Source organism: Theropithecus gelada, chromosome 1 (genome assembly GCF_003255815.1).
Source record: "Theropithecus gelada isolate Dixy chromosome 1, Tgel_1.0, whole genome shotgun sequence".
Classification (NCBI taxonomy): Eukaryota; Metazoa; Chordata; class Mammalia; order Primates; family Cercopithecidae; genus Theropithecus; species Theropithecus gelada.
In genome coordinates this window covers 53360491-53380176 of record NC_037668.1, presented here as the reverse complement: position 1 = coordinate 53380176, position 19686 = coordinate 53360491, and the positions used below count along the sequence as shown (strand labels likewise).

The following is a 19686-nucleotide window of genomic DNA, read 5'->3' as shown; positions in this document are numbered from 1 at the left end:
GGAGTTCGAGACCAGCCTGGCCAATGTGGTGAAACCCCGTCTCTACTAAAAATACAAAAAATTTAGCTGGGCGTGGTGGCAGGCACCTGTGATCCCAGCTACTCGGGAGGCGGAGGCAGGAGAATTGCTTGTACCTGGGAGGTGGAGATTGCAATGAGCTGAGACCACGCCATTGCACTTAGTCTGAGCAACAAGAGCAAAACTCCATCTCAAAAAAAAAAAAAAAAAAAATTTAGTTGGGCGTGGTGACGTATGCCTATACTTCCAGCTACTCGGGAAGCTGAAGCACAAGAATTGCTTGACCTTGAGCCTAGGAGGTGGAGGTTGCAGTGAGCCAAGATCGTGCCACTGCACTGCAGCCTGGGTGACAAAGTGAGACTCTATCTCAAAAAAAAAAAAAAAAATTGGAAAATGGCAGGCTACAGTCCAGTTAGATCAGTTAAGAGGGTAGCCTTCTGGGGGAAATACAGCATGAAAAAAAAGCTAAGTACATTTTCATCTATCAAATTGAGTAAGATCCAAAAATTGATTACTCACTCTGTTAACAAAGTTGTGGGCAAGTAGATATTCTCCTACATTGCTGGTGAGAACACAAATCGTCCCATGGAGAGCATTTGGCAATTGATATCATCAGCAGTACAAATGCATATGTTTCTTTGACCCAGTAATTTCCAGTTTGGGGAATTTATCCTACAAATAAATACCTGCACACTTGCAGCGTAATAGATGGACAGTGTTGTTCATTCCAGTGTTGTTTGTTATGGCAAAAGTTTGATAGTAATCTAAACGTTCACCAGTGAGGGAACTGGTTTAATTATGGGACAGTGGATGTGTTTACTTGGTTAATGCTAATTGCTAGAGTGTGTAAACCCCACATTTCAGTGGCTTAACACAGTAGAAATGTATTTCTCTCCTACATAAAGTTCAATATGGGTGCTCCTGTATAAGAGGCAACTCAGGGATCCCTGCTTCTTTTATAATTTCTTATGGCTGTACCCTCTCACAAAATTTGTGAATCCCAAATTTGTTGTTTGCATTAAGCCAACAGAAGGGGAAAGGGCATAGAGGTTTGTATGAGACAATTTATGGACCAGGTCTGGAAGTAGAGATAGCACTTTTGCTCACATTCTGTTGGCTAGAACAATCACAAGTCCTTGTCTAACTGCTGGGAAATAGTTTAGCTGTGAGACCAGGAACAAGGGGAAAAGATTTGGTGATCGGCTAGCTGTCTGTCCCATGGCCAAGTTGCTGTGAAAAAGGGTGTGGAAACTCTTTATGTACTAATGTTTTTATGTACAAAAAGATACACCGCCGCGTGTATGAAAAGAGGGAAAGTGTATATTCAAGTTGACCTATGAATATAAGCAATCTCCTCAGGGACACATGAGAAACTGTTACCTGTTTGGAGGTAGGTGGTGGGCAACCATGTAGAAAAAAACAGGGTAAGTGGGAGACTTCTTTGTATACCTCTGATTTTAGAGGTTTTTTTAAATGCTGAAGAGGCCATCCAACCAAGATGCTGATCTGAGGGTACTGAGTGAAGGGGGAGGATTTAGGTACAAAGCCTTGGAATAGACACTGGGGAGAGCAGAGCAAAAGTTCAGAGCAGAGCCTGGGCCGTAGAGCCTGGAGAGGCCTCCTGAGCCCCTTAGCGAGCAGCTGCAGTGGCTTTTTATATAACCATACCCTGAAGGCTTCTGGGGATGACCAGAAATAGATATGTGCAGAGCATGTTAGCGTGCACAGACTCACTCTTCCCTTGACTTTGGATAAAAACACGACAGATATCCAGAGAGGAAGGAGAACCTGCCCTGGCTTCTGCACAAGCAGTCTTTGCTCCAGAGCACAATGGACGGGCAGCAGGAGCATCCCTGTTTCACCCTCAGTTCAGTCCATGTGTCATGGACCCTTGGACCAGTTTATAAGGTGGAGATTCTGGAGGATGGAGGAGGCTCTTATTCTGAACGTGCTCATAAACCAATGGGTCAATGTGGAATCTGACCATTTCGAGCCATTCATGTCTTCATAGATGGTTGTTTTTTTTTTTTTTTTTTTTTTTTTTTTTTTTGAGACAGGGTCTCACTCTGTAACCCAGGCTGGAATGCAGTGGTGCAATCATGGCTCACTGCAGCCTCAACCTCCTGAGCTCAAGCAGTCCTCTCACCTCAGCCTCCTGAGTAGCTGGGACCATACGTGTACACCACCATGCCCAGATAATTTTTGTACTTTTTTGTAGAGACAAGGTTTTGCCATGTTTGAGCCCTGGCTGGTCTCAAAATCCTAAGCTCAAGCAATCCGCCCGCCTTGGCCTCCCAGAGTGTTGGAATTATAGGCATGAGCCACTGCACCTGGCCTATTCATAGATATTTGAATGTCTACCCTGGTCCACTATTGTTAGGTGGTGAGATTACAAAAGTAAACATGAAAAGTATGGTTTTCACAATTCCTGCCTACACAAGGCTGTTCAGTCTAAGGATTGCTTGACTGTTGCCCCTTCCATAGGCAAGAGATTCTTGATAGTGTGGTGTTGGTGGACTCACTTGCTGTATTGTGCCTTTGGCCTCATTGCATCACATTTCTTCCTCTTGTTCCTGATGAATTCCTAAAGAAGCAGTCCTGAGTTTCTGACTTGGCTAAGTTCTCCGCTTTCCTCAGGGCAACATTGACATGAGCCGTGTGGCTGTGATGGGACATTCATTTGGAGGGGCCACTGCTATTCTGGCTTTGGCTAAGGAGATCCAATTTCGGTGAGTTTCCTAGTAGTGTTGCTGTGCTTAGCTCCATACACCATTTATTCATTTAGCAAGTATTTGTTACACAAGTACTATATTCTTGGCACTGTTTAGGGACTGAGGATTCAGTGGCTAAACAAGAAAACAAGATCTCTGATTTCATGGGATTATATTATTGTGGGAGGAGACAGAGTAGTGAAAAAGCCAATAGATAACAAAATCCCCGTGACCAAAGTGCAATGAAGAAAAATAAGGCTGAGCATGATGGCTCACTCCTGTAACCCCAGATCTTTGGGAGGCTGAGGCAGGAGGATTGCTTGAAGCCAAGAGTTTGTGATCAGCCTAGGAAACATCACAAGACCCCGTCTCTACAAAAAATTTAAAAAAGGAAAAAACAAAACTTAGGCAAGTGTTATAGTGCATGCCTGTAGTTCCAGCTACTTTGAAGGCTGAGGCAGGGGGATCACTTGAGCCCAGGAGTTCGAGGTTACAGTGAGCTCTGACCGCACCACTTTCAGCCTGGGCAGTAGAGCAAGACCCTGTCTCAAAAAAAACAGAGAAAAGAAAACAGGCTGATATGTCTCTGAGAAAGTGAAACCAAGACTGGAAAGGCAAAGAAGCCAGCTGTGTGAAGATCTAGAGGAAGATATTTCCAGCCAGCAGGAATAGCTAATGCAAAGGCCCTGCGGTGGAAAGAAGCTTTTTGTGTTAGGGTGGGAGGAGCATAGTGAGTGAGGGGGAGGCAATTTAGGCTGTGATCAGAAAGAAGCAGGGGCCAGATCACGGGGTCGTTTGGCCAGGGTAAGGAGGTGTAGATTTTATTCTAAGTATGATGGGAAACTGTTGAAGATTTTCAACAGAGAAATATCAGTCTTACATTTTAAAAGATCCTTCTGGCTACTGTGTGAAGAATGGATTGTAGCAGGACAAGACTGAAAGCCTAGAGGCTCGTTAGAGAGATGCTGTTTCAGAGTCAACGTGAGAGATGATAAATTTACATCAGGATTGAGATAGTGGGATGGAGAGAAGTGACTGGAGTCAGGATATGTTTTAGAGTTGTCAGGACTTGGTCATGTGGGAGGTGAAGGAAAGAGAGGAAATCCAGGTTTTTAGTTTTATTTTTTTCCCTTTGAGACAGGGTCTTGCTCTGTTGCCCTATGCTGGAGTGCAGTGGTACAGTCAGCTCCCTGCAGCCTCAACCTCCTAGGCTCAAGTGATTCTCCTGCCTCAGCCTCTCAAATAGCTGGGACTACAGGTACATGCTACCATGCCCTGCTAATTTTTAAATTTTTCTTTTAAGAGATGGTGTCTTGCTCTATTGCCCAGGCTAGTCTTAAACTCCTGGGCTCAAGTGATCCTCCTGCCTCAGCCTCCCAAAGTGCTGGGATTATTGGGATGAGCCATCATGCCCAGCCCAAGGTTTTTCATTTGTGTATCTATTATTTGAGTGGAAGATGATTGTCTTTTATTGAGATGGAGAAGAACAGAGGAGCATTTCAGGGGTCTGAGGAGGGAAATGGCTAAATCTTAAGGCCATAATATTGCCCTTCGTGACATGGTTTTGCTGTTGGCACCAAGGAGGCTTTTCTTGACCTCACATAGAACCTTGTGCAATTGGGGCACTAAGCTATATTGTTTTGCCACCTTGTCTGTTCTGTCTTCCCTGCTGGACTGGGAGCTCCATGAGAACAAGAACACTTTTATGTCTATATCCAAAGCACATAGTAGACACTCAATGAATATTGAATGAATGAGTAATTAAATGAATGAAGTGCCATTCTATGGATCTCAGGTCAGTCACCTGAGAGTAGATCTTGGAGAAGAGGGAGAGCTGATCCTTGTTCTCAGGGAGTTTGAAATCTAGAAGGGCTGGGTGCGGTGGTTCACGCCTGTAATCCCAGCATTTTGGGAGGCTGAGGCAGGCGGATCACAAGGCCAGGAGATCAAGACCATCGTGGCTAACACGGTGAAACCCCGTCTCTATAAAAATACAAAAAATTAGCCTGGCATGGTGGCGGGCGCCTGTAGTCCCAGCTACTTGGGAGGCTGAGGCAGGATAATGGCGTGAACCCCGGGAGGCAGAGCTTGCAGTGAGCCAAGATCTCGCCACTGCACTCCAGCCTGGGCGACGAGCAAGACTCCGTCTCAAAAAAACAGAAATCTAGAAGGATCTTTGGTGAAAAGTAAAAGTGATCCCTATCTAAGATCCTAACTGAAGGCCATGGGCCCTGGTACCCCCTTCCTGGCTTTCTGAGCCTTTACCCCACCAGAGGGAGGAATTCCGCCCTTCCCTCCACCACCCTAACTATTCTTGCCTGGGATTCCGCATGGCAACTCCAAATGTCTGGTCCTGTTCCAGGTGTGCAGTGGCTCTGGATGCTTGGATGTTTCCTCTGGAACGTGACTTTTACCCCAAGGCCCGAGGCCCTGTGTTCTTTATTAATACTGAGAAATTCCAGACAATGGAGAGTGTCAATTTGATGAAGAAGATATGTGCCCAGCATGAACAGTCTAGGATCATAACTGTTCTGTGAGTAAACCACAAGGTCGTGATCCCAGTGCCCTCTCCATTTGCCATTTGCTGTGGTGCCCTTAACTTCTGGATTATCCAGAACTTTCTACCCATTAGTATAGGATACCTGAATACTTCCTGAATTGCAAAGAATTTAGAATTTTCTGTCTGTCCTTCTTCTCCACTAAGCTCCATCTACAGTGACTTATTCCATAGTTTTTCTGACTTTATGACAGGATTTACCTAGTGCTTTCTGAAAAAGGGCATTATGGGATTGCGTGTTGGAAAGGAAGTGGTGTGGGTTTGGGTAAGTTCCAGAGATTGCTAGCCTCATTTGGGAATTTTATTGGATCATTAGAAGAGTGTGAATATATAGACCTTTGATATTCACTAGACACATTTCTAGAGACCTTCATGAATACCAGAATCACAGATCACTGTTAACATATGTTGTCTTCCATAAACCATCTATATTCTGGTCAAGAGAAGCCACATTTTCTTCACTTCCATCATCAGCCCTATCAGTTGGTTTCCTTTTGGGGGCCATTTTTCACAGGGAAAAAAACATTTTTAGTGACTTTAAGAAATGTTCCACATGTGGGAGGTGATATTGAGCCACAGATGTCGGGCTGAGATCTCACGGACTGCTCCTGCCCTGCAGTCGAGCCCAGCAGCACACAGGATTCAGGGATCCATCTGGTTCCTATTTCAGCAGAATGACAAGTGACTGCATGCCGTGGACCTTTGGAGTCACTGGGTAGTTGAAATGCCAAATCTAGAGCCCTTGAGCACTGGGGCCGCATGGCTGGTGACTTCTTCCCTTGCTCATCTTGGTCCCGGCCCTCTTTCCTAGGGCCACCCCTCCTCCTTCCGTTAGGTTTCATGGCAGTGGACACTGCCTGAATGCTTCCCCAGGTCACATTCAGGATAATTGTGACCAGGAGGGAAGGGAGGTGAGGCCAGTTGGGAAGGGGTCACTCAGGGGACTTAACGCCTGGCAAGGTATCATTTATTCAACCAAGTGCTGGATACTCAAGTATCCCATATATTATTCTATATACCTTTTTGTGTGCCTTAACTAATGCATTTTTTAAAGTCAGTTTTTCTGTGATATCAGACAAATACTTTAGCATTTAAATTCTCTTTCTCTCACTGAATTTACTAGTGAATTCAGTTATGAATAATTTAGCCCAAAATTAACCTAGTGAGGATTTTACCTGCAAATTAAATGTATCTAGTGCCAAAGGACTTAAGTTCTAACCCAGGAACCCCCTTTTACAAAGCACTTACTCTTACTTTTCTGATTGTTTAAATAAAGGCAAGTAATTCCTTTTCCCTCTTCACTCTGTGGGACAGTTCTGAAGAATAACTTAATTTGTTTTGTGAATGGTTTGAAATTCACCGGGCAAAAGCCACAGCTAATAGATTATAGTAACATAGAGACGCCACATGCCACAGACCCCACCTCCTTGCTTCTGTCTCCGCTCCCGCTAGCTCAGCCTTTTTCCTGCACTGCCAGGCATTGTAGTCTAGGGGTCAAGCTACCTTTGAAGCCAGGCACATCTGGCTTCAAATACTAACTCCACCCCCAACTACTTGTATGACCTGACCCTAAGCAGATTATTTCTTTCCTTGAATTCTGTCAAGGGGGAAAATACTTCCCTTACAAGGTTGCTGTGAAAATAAAGTGTGATAATGCATGAAAAGCACCTTGCACATAGTAGGTGCCTAACACACATCTGTATGCCCTCGCCGCCAGACCCCTGCCAGTTGTTTTTCTTTTCCCCTAGTGGTTCTGTTCATCGGAGTCAAACTGACTTTGCTTTTGTGACTGGCAACTTGATTGGTAAATTCTTCTCCACTCAAACCCGTGGGAGCCTGGACCCCTATGAAGGGCAGGAGGTTATGGTGCGGGCCATGTTGGCCTTCCTGCAGAAGCACCTCGGTAAGGAGAAAACTGGGGCTTTTGGGGCAACCGTGGGGTCCCTTAGATTTCCTTGCAGCAGAGTGAAATCTCTGACATGTCTGGGATCTGGGAAGGAGATTTATGGCAAGTGGAAAACCTGAGTGAAGGAGAGAGTTACATAGAATTACAGAAAAAACAAGGCCAGTTGCAGTGGCTCATGCCTAGCACTTTTGGGGGTTGAGGTGGGAGGATGGCTTGGGGCCAGGAGTTCGAGGTCAGTCTGAGCAACATAGTGAGACTCTATCTTTACCAAACAAACAAACAAACAAACAAATTAGCTGGGTGTGGTGGCACACACCTATAGTCCCAGCTACTCGAGAGGCTATGGTGGGAGGATGGGTTAAGCCCAGGAGGTCTAGGCTGCAGTGAGCCATGGTCGCACCACTGAACTCCAGCCTGAGCAACAGAGCAAGACCCTGTCTCTAAATAAATAAATAATTAAACAAATAAATAAGAAAAAACACTTAACTGAAAGTTTGGAGATTCTGACTATCTTGCTTGCAGAATGACTTTGGCCTAGTCATTTAACCTCTCTGAACCTTGGTTTCCTCCCTATAAATGGAGTATTCACCTCTCTCTACTCCACCACCTCTCTCCTTACCCGGACTCATTATTACCCACCTTATCTGCATTGTAGGGGAGCTTATGAGGATGACGGGCTAAATTTATGGAAGTGTTTTAAAGAAACAAAGCATGGAAGGACTATGAATAATGTCATCAGTCACAGAGCAGCTAAAGGGCCAGACCTGCAGAGGTCCGTGGTCCAGCTTCCACCCAGAGGAGGCATCCTCTTACTAAGCTTTATTGGTTACAAAGACTAGAGGCTCACAAACTCAGCTTGAGAAAAAAAGGGGAGTTTGTTTATGAGACTGCACCTGGACTGGGTGGGAGCGCAGTTATAGAAATCAGGGTGGCTAGCAGGACTGACTTTTCTTTCCGTCTGTCTCATGGGGTCAGTCTCTCTGTGTTTTCCTCTCATGACATCTCTTTTTCTTTGTTCCATTATGCATTTTTTTTTCTGCTCTGTGGTTTTTCTCACTGATAGCAGCTGTTTATTCCGTTTCAACTTCCTCATAGCTTGAACCACTTAGAGTGTGTTCCCTCTAGCTTGTGGCATCTTTTCATCTTCAGCTCCCACTGCTCACTGCCGTATTTTTTTTTTTTTAATTTCTTTGAATAGATTCTCAAGAGAGGCAATTTGATTGTATCAGCTCCTCTTTGCCTGCCAGAACACACTGTAGCCCTGTCCCAGCAAGGCTCCAATGCTCTCTGCATCAGAGGTCCTTTTCTGATCCCTTAGCAGGTGCTGTGTGCAGGGCAGTTTCCACGAGAAAGGAACCAGGCTTGCCTGAATTTCGAAGGTTTGCCTTTAACATAAGAGCAAGATCTCCCACTTTGTAACCCCCCTCTACGTGCCCAGATTAACCCCTCAAGAGCTACCCAGAGAAGCCTAAGATGGCACCTGGCAGTTCCCTAGATATTTGAAGTCACCTATGCTGGTCCTCTCTGAGTGTTCTGTTTGTTAAGCTAAATGTTCGTGGTACCTCCACCTTTCCCTGCTCAGTTCCCCGTGTTGCTATTTGTTATCCCCTTCCTTTGGAGTCACTGTTTTTTGGTGCTCCTTCTGAAGTGTGGTGCCCTGGCTGGGCGTGTTAGCTCACATCTGTAATCCCAGCTACTTTGGGAGGCTGAGATGGGAGGATCGCTTGAGGCCATGGGTTTGAGACCAGCCTGGGCAACATAGTGAGACCCCGTCTCAACAAAAAAATAAATAAAATTAGCCAGGTGTGGTGGCATGTGCCTATAGTCCCAGCTACTCGGGAGGCTGGGGTGGAAGGATCACTTGAGCCTGGGAGGTCAAGACTGCAGTGAGCCAAGATCGTGCCATTGTACTCCAGCCTGGGCAATAGAGTGATACCATCTCCATAAAATAAATAGATAAACTGTGGTGCCCTGACTTGACTATAATGTGTTAGATGTGGTCTGACCGGTGCTGTCCTGGACAGTCACTTCTGTGCTCTGTTTTGTTTTGTTTGAGATGGAGTCTCACTCTGTTGCTCAGGCTGGAGTGCAGTGGTGCAATCTCAGCTCACTGCGATCTCAACCTCCTGGCTTCAAGTGCTTCTCCGGCAATTCTCCTGCCTCAGCCTCCCAAGTAGCTGGGACTACAGGCATGCACCACCACACCCAGCTACTTTCTGTATTTTTAGCAGAGGCAGAGTTTTGCCATGTTGGCCAGACTGGTTTTGAACTCCTGACCTCCAGTGATCCACCTGCCTCGGCCTCCCAAAGTGCTGGGATTACAGGTGTGAGCCATCGCGCCTGGCCGCCTCTGTGCTCTGGACACTAGGCTTTTAGTTGGATGACCTGAGTGCATTCACATTCCTCACAAGTGCACAACAAACTTAGCCTGGATTGAGTTTGCATTGAAAACACATCTGTCTTACGCATTTATTGACTTTTTGGAAGTAAATTTTCATTTTTCTATTTCTGCCTGTTCGTTTCATCTTGCACATCATGAGCCTTAATTCCATTCTGTGTTTGGAGACCTTAGGGTCAATAAGAGATTTAGGGCATCATTCTTATCACCTGGCAAGTAGGGAATGGACCCATGTCTCAAGACTTTGATGGTGCCTGACTGCCTGGTCCTCAGCCCTCTTTCCCTGTCTCTTCATAGGCACCATGTCATTATAAAAGCTTAAGATGAAAGATGATAGGAAGCCCACCATGGCACGATTGTGCTCCCTTTAAAAGCAATACCCGTTGAGCTAAGATACTCACTGTTAGAGACCAGCAGACATGGAAATGGGGTAGGAGGCACTTAGACTGAAGGAAGATTGTTGAGGACTTACTTTATGCCAGGCCTTCTGCTCCTACTTTATTGTGGTAATTCTAGAGATAGCCCTTTCCAGAAGATACCTTTATTTTTGACTCCATTTTACAGGGGAGGATACCGAAGCATAGGAAATTAAATAATTTCTTCAAGCTTATCTGGTTATCAAGTGGCAAAGCCAATATGTAACCTAAACTGGCCAGTTCCAAGGCCCATGCCCTTAGTCACTTCACTATGCCGGCGGTGACTCTGAGTGATAAGTTCCATGGCCACAGTAGGCACTCAGTCTTTAGACTGTCCACACGGAGGACAGTCGCCTAACTTTGACAGGAGTGGAAGAACAGCTAGGAAAGGAAGCTTCCTTGACAACACAATGCTTGCCTTTAATCTTAGCAGAGGGTTCACAGGCAGGAAAGGGCGAACGTCTTCTGGACAGAAGGCACAAATGCTTGAGTGGGCCTGGTCAGGATTGGGAAACTGTGCTTAGTGTATCTGGAGCTCAGGAGAGTGAATTGTTGAAAGACAAAGATAAAGAAGTGGGCAGAAGCCAGACGAAGATGCCCACTTCGGATTTGCTGAAGTGAGTTTGAATGTTATTCCACAGGCCGTCAGGAGCCCCTGGTGGGTTTTAAGCAGGTGAATGTCGTGATTAGACTTGTGCTCGCAGTCTGGTGCGTTGTGGAGGATGGGGCAAGGTGAGAGGCAGGGAGCTTTTAGGTAGGAGGTTCTTGCACTAATCTGGGTGATAAGAGATAAGGCAGTCTGAAAAAGTCGGGCGCAGTGGCTCATGTCTATAATCCCAGCATTTTAGGAGGCTGAGGCAGGAGGATTGCTTGAGCCTAGGAGATTGAAGCTGCAGTAAACTGTGATTGTGCCACTGTACTCCACCCTGGGTAACACAGTGAAACCCTGTCTCAAAAGAAAAGAAAAAGGCCAAGCGTCTGGGCTTGGGCTAATTAGCTTTACAAAGAGAGAAAAGCTTTTAGTAGCCACATAGTACATTGTCACATGGGAAACTAAAATAGGCTATAAGTGGCTCAGCTGAACCTCTCACTCTGAAAAAAATCCTTCTGAGAGCACTAGTTTGGCTGCTCTGGGGATATGATCTTCTATGAAGACTGGTGCTTCCTTCGTATTAACTCCATGCAGCTCCTGTCTGCACCTACTTTCCTCTCCCACTCTCCTGGAAGACTATTTCACACCTTCTTTCTCCTCAAACCTCTCACACCTCTTCCCTTATCCTGTCTCTCAGTTAACTTTGCCTCCCACTTCACCGAGAAAATGGAAGCACTCAGCACTTCCTCAGACTCCCAACACCACCTCTCCCCTCCTTCCTGTGTATAATCAGCTTTCCCTTCGGTTTCTAGAGTTCCCACCTCAGTTGCCTAATGAAGGCCAACCCCCCAACACGAGATTCCATCCTCTTCTGTCTGCTCAACATGATTGCGCCAGTGATTCTTCCCTCTTTATTTTATTTATTTATTTATTTATCTGGGACAGAGTTTCACTCTGTCGCCCAGGCTGGAAGGCAGTAGCCGCCATCTCAGCACACTGCAACCTCTGTTCCCAGGTTCAAGCGATTATCCTGCCTCAACCTCCCGAGTAGCTAGGATTACAGTCACCTGCCACCATGCCCAGCTAGTTTTTGCATTTTTAGTAGAGATGGAGTTTTGCCATGTTGGCCAGCCTGGACTCAAACTACTGACCTCAAGTCATCCACCCACCTCGGCCACCCAAAGTGCTGGGATTATAGGCGTGAGCCACCATGCCCAGCCCCTCTTTACTTTAGATCATCAGTTTTTCCCTGTCTCGTGGTTCATTTCATGCTGAAGTTTCTCACAGAAAAAAATAATTTTCTCTTGACCTCAATATCCCCTGCACTTGCCACCCATCTCCCTGTTCCCCATCACAGCAAAACTCAAAAGAACGTCTGCCTTTGCTTTTTCTAATTCCACTCTTCCCATTCCCTCTTAACCCACTCCAGGCTTGCATCACAGTGCTCCATCAAAACCGCTATTGTCAGGGTCCCCAATGACCTTCACAACGCTAGCTCCAATAGTTCTCATTCCCCATCTTCTGGAACTCTCTGCAGCTTCTGATGCAGTTGATGGCCCCCTCCTCTGGGAAAACTCCATCTTCACTTTGGAGATCCACACTGTGGACTTTCTCCTATCTCCATGTTTGGGTATTTTCCATCAGCTGTGCTGCTTGCAGGGCCCGGTGCCTGGACCTCTTCTCATGGCTTTCCATGCCACCTCCATGCTGGGTACTCCCTCTGCCACTGCTCCCCATCTCTACTTAGTCATCTAATAGAAGTAACAAAAAAAACCAATTTCAACTGCACTCTTTCCCTTCTTCATTAATAGTAGCTCCATCCTTCTACTCAGGTCTAAGTCTTCACCACCCCACAGCTACCATCCTGTCCAAATCATCTCTCATCCAAATTAGTGCAGTGGTTTCCTAACTGGTCTCCTCACTGCCACCCTTGCCAGTCCCTCCCCCTCACAGTCTTTTTTTTATTTGTATAAATGTAGGGGGTACAAGTGCAATTTTCTTACATGGCTATATTGCACGTGGTGAAGTCTGGGCTTTTAGTGTACCCATCACCCGAATAGTGAATATTGTACCCAGTAGGTAATTTTTCGGCCCTCGCCCCCTCCTACCTGCCCACCTTTTGGAGTCTCCAGTGTCTTATTTTTCTGCTCTGTATGTCCGTGTGTACTCATCGTTTAGCTCCCACTTATAAGTGACAACATTCGGTATTTGACTTTCTGTTTCTGAGTTATTTCACCTGGGATAATGGCCTGCGTTTCTGCAAAATGTGATTTCATTCTTTTTTTTTATAACTGAGTCGTATCCCATGGTATATCGGCACACCAGATTTTCTTTATCAGATTTTCTGTTGATGGGCACTTAGGGTGATTCCATATCTTTGCTGCTGTGACTAGTGCTGTGATAAACATACACGTGCAGGTGTCTTTTTGGTGTAATGATTTCTTTCCCTTTGGGTAGATAGCCAGTAGTGGGATTGCTGGATCAAATGGTAGTTCTATTTTTAGTTCTCTGAGGAATCTCCATACCGTTTTCCATGGACGTTGTACTAATTTACATTCCTACCAACAGTGCATAAGCGTTCCCTTTTCTCCACATCCTCACCAACATTTATTGTTTCTGGACTTTTTAATAATGGCCATTCTGACTGGTGTAGTATCTCATTGTGGTTTTAATTTGCATTTCTCTGATGATTAGTGATGTTGAACTTTTTTTTTATATGTTTGTGGGAAACTTGTATGTCTTCTTTTGAAAAAAATGTCTATTCATGTCCTTTGTTCACTTTTTTCTTTTTTTGAGTCCAGTTTCTGCAGAACACCTACTTTTTAATGGGATTATGTGTTTTTTTTTTTTTTCTTGTTGAGTTATTTGAGTTCCTTGTAGATTTTTTTTTGGGACGAAGTCTTGCTCTGCCACCCAGGCTGGAGTGCAGTGGTGTGATCTTGGCTTACTGTGACCTCTGCTCCCCAGGTTCAAGTGACTCTCCTCCCTCAACCTGCTGAGTAGCTGGGATTACAGGTGCCCACCACCATGCCTGGCTAATTTTTTTGTATTTTTAATAGAGACAGAGTTTCCCCATGTTGGCCAGACTGGTCTTGAACTCCTGACCTCAAGTGATCCACCAGCCTTGGCCTCCCAAAGTGCTGGGGTTACAGGCGTGAGCCATCGTACCCAGCTTTTCCTTATAGATTTTGGATATTAGCCCTTTGTTGGATATATAGTTCGGAAATATTTTCTTCCATTCTGTAGGTTGTCTGTTTACTCTGTTGATTGTTTCTTTTGTGGTACAGAAGCTTTTTAGTTTAATTAAGTCTCATTTGTCTGTTTTTGGTTTTGTTGCATTTGCTTTTAAGGACAAATTCTTTACCTGAGCCAATGTCCAGAAGAATTTTTCTTCTAGGATTTTTATAGTTTCAAGTCTTATGTTTAAGTCTTTAATCCATCTTGAGTTAATTTTTATATATGCTGAAAGATATGGGTCCCATTTCATTCTTCTTCATATGGCGATCCAATTTTTCTAGCACCATTTGTTAAATAGGGTATCTTTTCCCCATGTATATATTTTTGTTGACTTTGACAAAGATCAGTTGGTTGTAGGTATGGGGCGTTTATTTCTGGGTTCTCTATTCTGTTTCATTTATCTATTTTTCTGTGTTTATACAAGTACCATGCTGTTTTGGTTACTATAACCTTGTAGTATAATTTGAAGTTGGGTCATGTGATGCTTCCAGCTTTGTTCTTTTTGCTTAGGATTGCTTTGACAGGCTCTTTTTTGGTTCCATATGAATTTGAGGACTTTTTTCCTAATTCTGTAAAAAATGACATTGGTAGTTTAATAGGAATTGCGCTGAATCTGTAAATTGCTTTGAGCATTATGGTCATTTTTAACAACATTGATTCTTCCATTCCATGAGTGTAGGATGTTTTTTCCATTTATTTGTGTCATCTACAATTTCTTTAATCAGTATTTTGTAGCTCTCTTTGTAGAGATCTTTCACCTCCTTGGTTAAAGGTATTCCTAGGTTTTTGTGTGTGTGTGTGTGTTTGTTTTTTGTGGCCATTACAAATGGGATTGAATTCATGATTGGGTTCTCAGCTTGATTGTTACTGGTGTATAGAAATGCTACTGATATTTTTGTTTGTTTCCTCGTTAGTTTTTTATAGAGACAGTGTCTCACTTTATTGCCTGTGCTGGTCTCAAACTCCTGGGCTCAGGCGATCCTCCTGCTTCAGCCTCCCAAAGTGCTGGTGTTAACAGGCATGAGCCAGTGCACCCAGAAAAATCACCACCACTGATTTTTATACACCAGCTTGGTATCCTGAAACTTTACTGAAGAGTCATTTTATTTATTTATTTATTTATTATTTTGGCTTCCTCAATCATGGTATTATTATTTATTTATTTCTCTTTGAAAAAGACGGAATGCATAACGAATTTGCATGTTATCCTTGTGCAAGGGCCGTGCTCATCTCTGTGTTATTCCAGTTTTAGTATATGTGCTGCTAGAGCGAGCACTAAAGAGTCTTTTCTTCATAGAGCAGCCAGAGTGATCCTTTTAGGAATTTAGTGAGATCTTCTCACTCCTCTGCTTTGAATTCTCCAGTGGCTCCCAGTCTCCTTAAAAGCCAAAGCCAGACTCGATTATCCTGCCAGGTATATGTCATGTGGCCCTCCAGTCCCTCCTGGCCTCCTCGCCTGCTGGTCTTCCCTTGGCTCACTTCACTCTCACCACATGAACCTGGAACGCACTAGGCACGCTGCTGCCTCAGGACCTTTGTACTGCTGCTCCCTTTGTCTAGAACATTCCTCTCAGATAGTCTCATGGCCCACTCCCACTTCCTTCAAGCCTTGCCTCAAATCTCACCTTCTCAGTGAGGCCCACCCTGACCACCCTTTTTAAAATATTGGGCCAGCCGGACACTGTGGCTCAAACCTGTAATCCCGACACTTTGGGAGACCAAGGCAGGAGGATCACAAGGTCAAGAGATCGAGACCATCCTGGCCAACATGGTGAAACCTCGTCTCTACTAAAAATACAAAAATTAGCGGGGCGTGGTGGCACATGCCTGTAGTCCCAGCTACTTGGGCTGGGGAGGCTGAGGCAGGAGAATCACTTGAACCTGGGAGGCGGAGGTTGCGGTGAACCGAGATTGAGCCACTGCACTCCAGCCTGGTGACAGAGCAAGACTCTGTCTCAAAGAAAAAAAAAAACATTGGGCCCTTCCTTCCTCCCTTCACCCCAACCCCCAGCTACCACCAGCGCTTCTCTTAGCGGGCTCTATTTTTTTTCCATGGCACCCCTCCCCTTTTCACATCCTACATAATTTACTATGTTTGTTGTTTGTCTCTGTCTGCTAGATGATGAGCTCTGTGAGGACAGCAGTTTCCATCTGTTTTGTTTGTGGATATATTTTTAGCTCAAAGAACAGAGTGTGGCACATAATGGATGTGCTTATTGTTTTTTGAATTAATGACTATGTAGCGTTTATATGTTAGGACCTATGACATGCCAGGTTCCTGGCAGGGTGCTGGGAATCCAAAAATGCATGAGAGTGATCCCTGCCTTCTGTCCCAGAGTCTGTTTTGAGGAAGGCCACCATTCACCTGCTCAGCTTGCCCTGCTCCCTCAGCCTGAGGGCTTGGACCCTTTGTGCCTGTTCTTGCTGTGTAGTTACCCCTATCGGCTGTGAGCTCGGAGCCCCCTCTTGAGTCATTCCTGGGGTTACGCTGCTCCATGATGTTGCTGTCCTCTTGCTCCTGCCCTTCACTGAAGTGGTCCTGGATTTGCACCCACAGGCTGAGCTGTCAGACACTGCTTTTTGCGTAGTAACTTCCTTGAGCCTGGAACTAGACTTTTCATTTTCTCTGCCTTTTTTTTTTTTTTTCGAGACGTGGTCTTGCTGTTGCCCAGGTTGGAGTGCAGGGGCGTTATCACAGCTCACTGCCGCCTCCAACTCCTTGCCTCAAGCAATCCTCCCATCTTGGCCTCCTGAGTAGGTAGGACTTCAAGCACACACCACCATACCTAGCTAATTTCTTTATTTTTTTGTAGAGTTGAGGTCTTGTTATGTTGTCCAGGCTGGTCTAGGAGTTCCTAGCCTCAAGTGATCCTCCTGCCTCAGCCTCCCAAAGCACTATGGTTATAGGCATAAGCCACCATGCCCATTCATCTCTGACCTGGATTTGAATTCTGTCTCTACCACTTAACAGCTGTAATGACCTTGGACAACTCAGGTAGCTTCCCTGAGCCTCAGTTTCCTGAATTATATGATAAGACTAGTAGTAATCATTAGTTCATAGGGATATGGTGAAAATTAAATGAAACTATGAATGTAAAGCATTTAGTACAATCCCTAGAATGAATTCTCCATCAATAAATGTTACCCTCTGTTATTGTTATTGAATTGTTATGGATTATGTAAGTGATTTATAAAGGCACTGAATAAATCATAGTTATCCTTACCACCACCACTACACAACCCCACCAAAATCAGTCCTTTTGGTATCCCAGGGCTCCTCTCTCTAGGATGACCCCCTCAATGCATGTTAGCTACTCTTTGACCAAACCTCACAATGATTTGCCTAGTGTTCCTGTTTTTTTCCTATTCAGACCTGAAAGAAGACTATGATCAATGGAACAACCTTATTGAAGGCATTGGACCGTCGCTCACCCCAGGGGCCCCCCACCATCTGTCCAGCTTGTAGGCACAACTGGCCGTTTGTAAAGTCACTTCAGCCAAGTTTTCATTTGGGAGCTACCCAAGGGCACCCATGAGCGCCTATCAGAAAGTGATCAACGTGACCCCTTTTCACAGATTGAAAGGTGTAATCACACTGCTGCTTGGATAACTGGGTACTTTGATCTTAAAATCACTTTGGGACTGGGATCACTTGCTGATTGACAAACAGACTTTCTGGGGCCTTGATGGAGTGGGGAACAAGTGGTAGAGTGGGACTGGGGGAGACCCAGGCCCCGGGCTGAGCACTGTGAGGCCTGGATGAGAAGACTCAGCCCAGCGAGCTCATTCCCTCACCTCCGGTCAGTGCTGCTGCTTCAGTAGAAGAGATGAAGCCAAAGGATAGAGTGAAAATCCCTACCTTCAGAGACTCTAGCCCAGCCCAACACCATCTCTTCCTACCTCGTACCCCTCTCCCTCCCCAGGGTCACTTGTTGAAGAAATTTATGTAAATTTCTAGGGTATGAGCCGTGATCACATTTTCTGTTGATTTCCAAGTCTTCTCATTGTATGGAACATAGTGCTACTTATACTTACAGTAGTAAGTTATACTTGTGAGCCCACAGAGAGGCAGACAGCATGGCTCTCACAACACAGGGAGAAAAACTGAGGTACAAAGAGGTACCTCAGAAGCTCTGGATTCTTTGGGGGTTTTGCTAAAAGTGTATCTTGATAGGAAACAACACAAGCATGTGGAGATGGTGAAGATGACTCGACAACAGTGTTAAATGGCCATTTGCACAGTCCTTTGCCACAACAGAGAAGTAGTTTGGTCAGTTAAAACTTAGCTGCAGCCTGGGCAGTACAGCCAGACCCCATCTTAAAAAAAAAGAAGGCTGGGCGCGGTGGCTCATACCTATAATCCCAGTGCTTTGGGAGGCCAAGGTGGGCAGATCACTTAAGGCCAGTAGTTCGAGACCACCTGGCCAGCATGGCAAAACCCCATCTCTATTAAAAATAAGAAAAATTAGCCTGGTGTGGTGGCAGGCGCCTGTAATCCCAGCTACTCTGGAGGCTGAGGCAGGAGAATCACTTGAACCCAGGAAGCGGAGGTTGTAGTGAGTCAAGATCGTGCCATTGCACTCCAGCCTGGGCGACAGAGCAAGACTCTGTCTTAAAAAAGAAAGAATGAAAGAAAGAGAGGGAGAGGGAGGGAGGGAGGGAGGGAAAGAGAGAGAAAGAGAAAAAGAAAGAAAAGAAAAGGAAAGAAAAAAAGAAAGAGAAACATTTTAAATAAATAAAATTTAAAAACCCAGAAGGAAACTCCCAGAGAGGCCTAGGAGTACCTTGGTCATTTTTCTTGCCTCAAATATTATAAACCTCCAACTCGCTCAGAATCCAACTGCTTTTATTGTCTGTTTTCTGGCTCTGAGGACCTCGCCCCAAATTTAAGTCAGATACAGACTGAATTTCCATTCTGTTCCATTTATAATGTGAATGATATTAATACTCTTGTTTGCTTAATGTTATGTTGGAATTTTCTGTTTAATGTGCAGTAGAGCAAGATGGAGAGCCATCTGGAATTGACTTCCTTCTGTCTTTCTTCTGTGTTCGCTTACTACTTGGACCCATGTGGGAAAAAAACTTTAAAAGGAAGGAAGTCTTCTTAGGGATCCAGTTCAAAGCTATTTGGGGGCATCAGACTGAAACTCCCCTCTACACTACTCAAGACTTCGTGCCTCAGTCCAAGTAGGCAAGAGCAAAAGGGAAATGCATCTCTACACAATGGCCCATGGTCAGGGCCACCAGAGCAAACTGGGCCTAGGTCTCCACCTGTCAATGGCTGGCCATTTTAAGAGGTGAAACAGCAGATCGTTGAGGCTATGGGGGAGGATCTGTGAATTCCCATGAGACATGGCGTAAGCAGGGTGTCATTAAAGCCCTGGGCTCTAGAGTTACAGAGCCTGGTTTTGAGTCCTGGCTCCACCACTGCCAACTGGGTAAATTTGAGCAAATGGTATTCTCTTTCTTATCTCAGCTCCTGTGTTTCTAAAATGAGGATCTGCATTATGAATAGTTAGGGGGATTAAGTGAGAGGATGTATAACCCATGGGTTCCTTGAAAGTATATTTCCTACCTTCCAAACATGAGATTTTTTTCTAGTTATAATTTTTCTTTTCTAGCTTGATTGCTTTGTGGTCAGAGAAAATGACCCATATGGTTTCCATCCTTCAAAATTTATTGAAACTTGGTAGTTGGCCTAGTGTGAGATCAATGTTGTAAATGTGCCATGTATGCTTAAAAAGACCATATATTCTGAAGAATTTGTTGGCTTGCTCTTTTACTCAAGAACACATCATAGATTTCTGTCTTTTTTTTTTTTGAGACACAGTCTCACTCTGTCACCCAGGCT

At 44.9% G+C, this 19686-nt stretch overlaps 1 protein-coding gene and 1 non-coding gene across 2 annotated transcripts in view; one reads left to right on the top strand and one right to left on the bottom strand.

Annotated features, from left to right (window-relative positions):
* PAFAH2 (platelet activating factor acetylhydrolase 2) overlaps positions 1 to 18455 on the top strand; it is a 38488-nt gene extending 20033 nt beyond the window's left edge. The window contains exons 7-10 of the mRNA XM_025385553.1: positions 2656 to 2747; positions 5092 to 5262; positions 7035 to 7189; positions 17207 to 18455. Of these exons, the coding sequence (XP_025241338.1) occupies positions 2656 to 2747; positions 5092 to 5262; positions 7035 to 7189; positions 17207 to 17301 (513 nt within the window). The 3' untranslated portion in view covers positions 17302 to 18455. The remainder of the gene's footprint in view (positions 1 to 2655; positions 2748 to 5091; positions 5263 to 7034; positions 7190 to 17206) is intronic.
* On the bottom strand, positions 15008 to 15111 carry LOC112615547. The gene has a single exon (XR_003117403.1). It is a non-coding gene; the product is annotated as a U6 spliceosomal RNA (small nuclear RNA).
* Positions 18456 to 19686: the final 1231 nt, after the last annotated feature.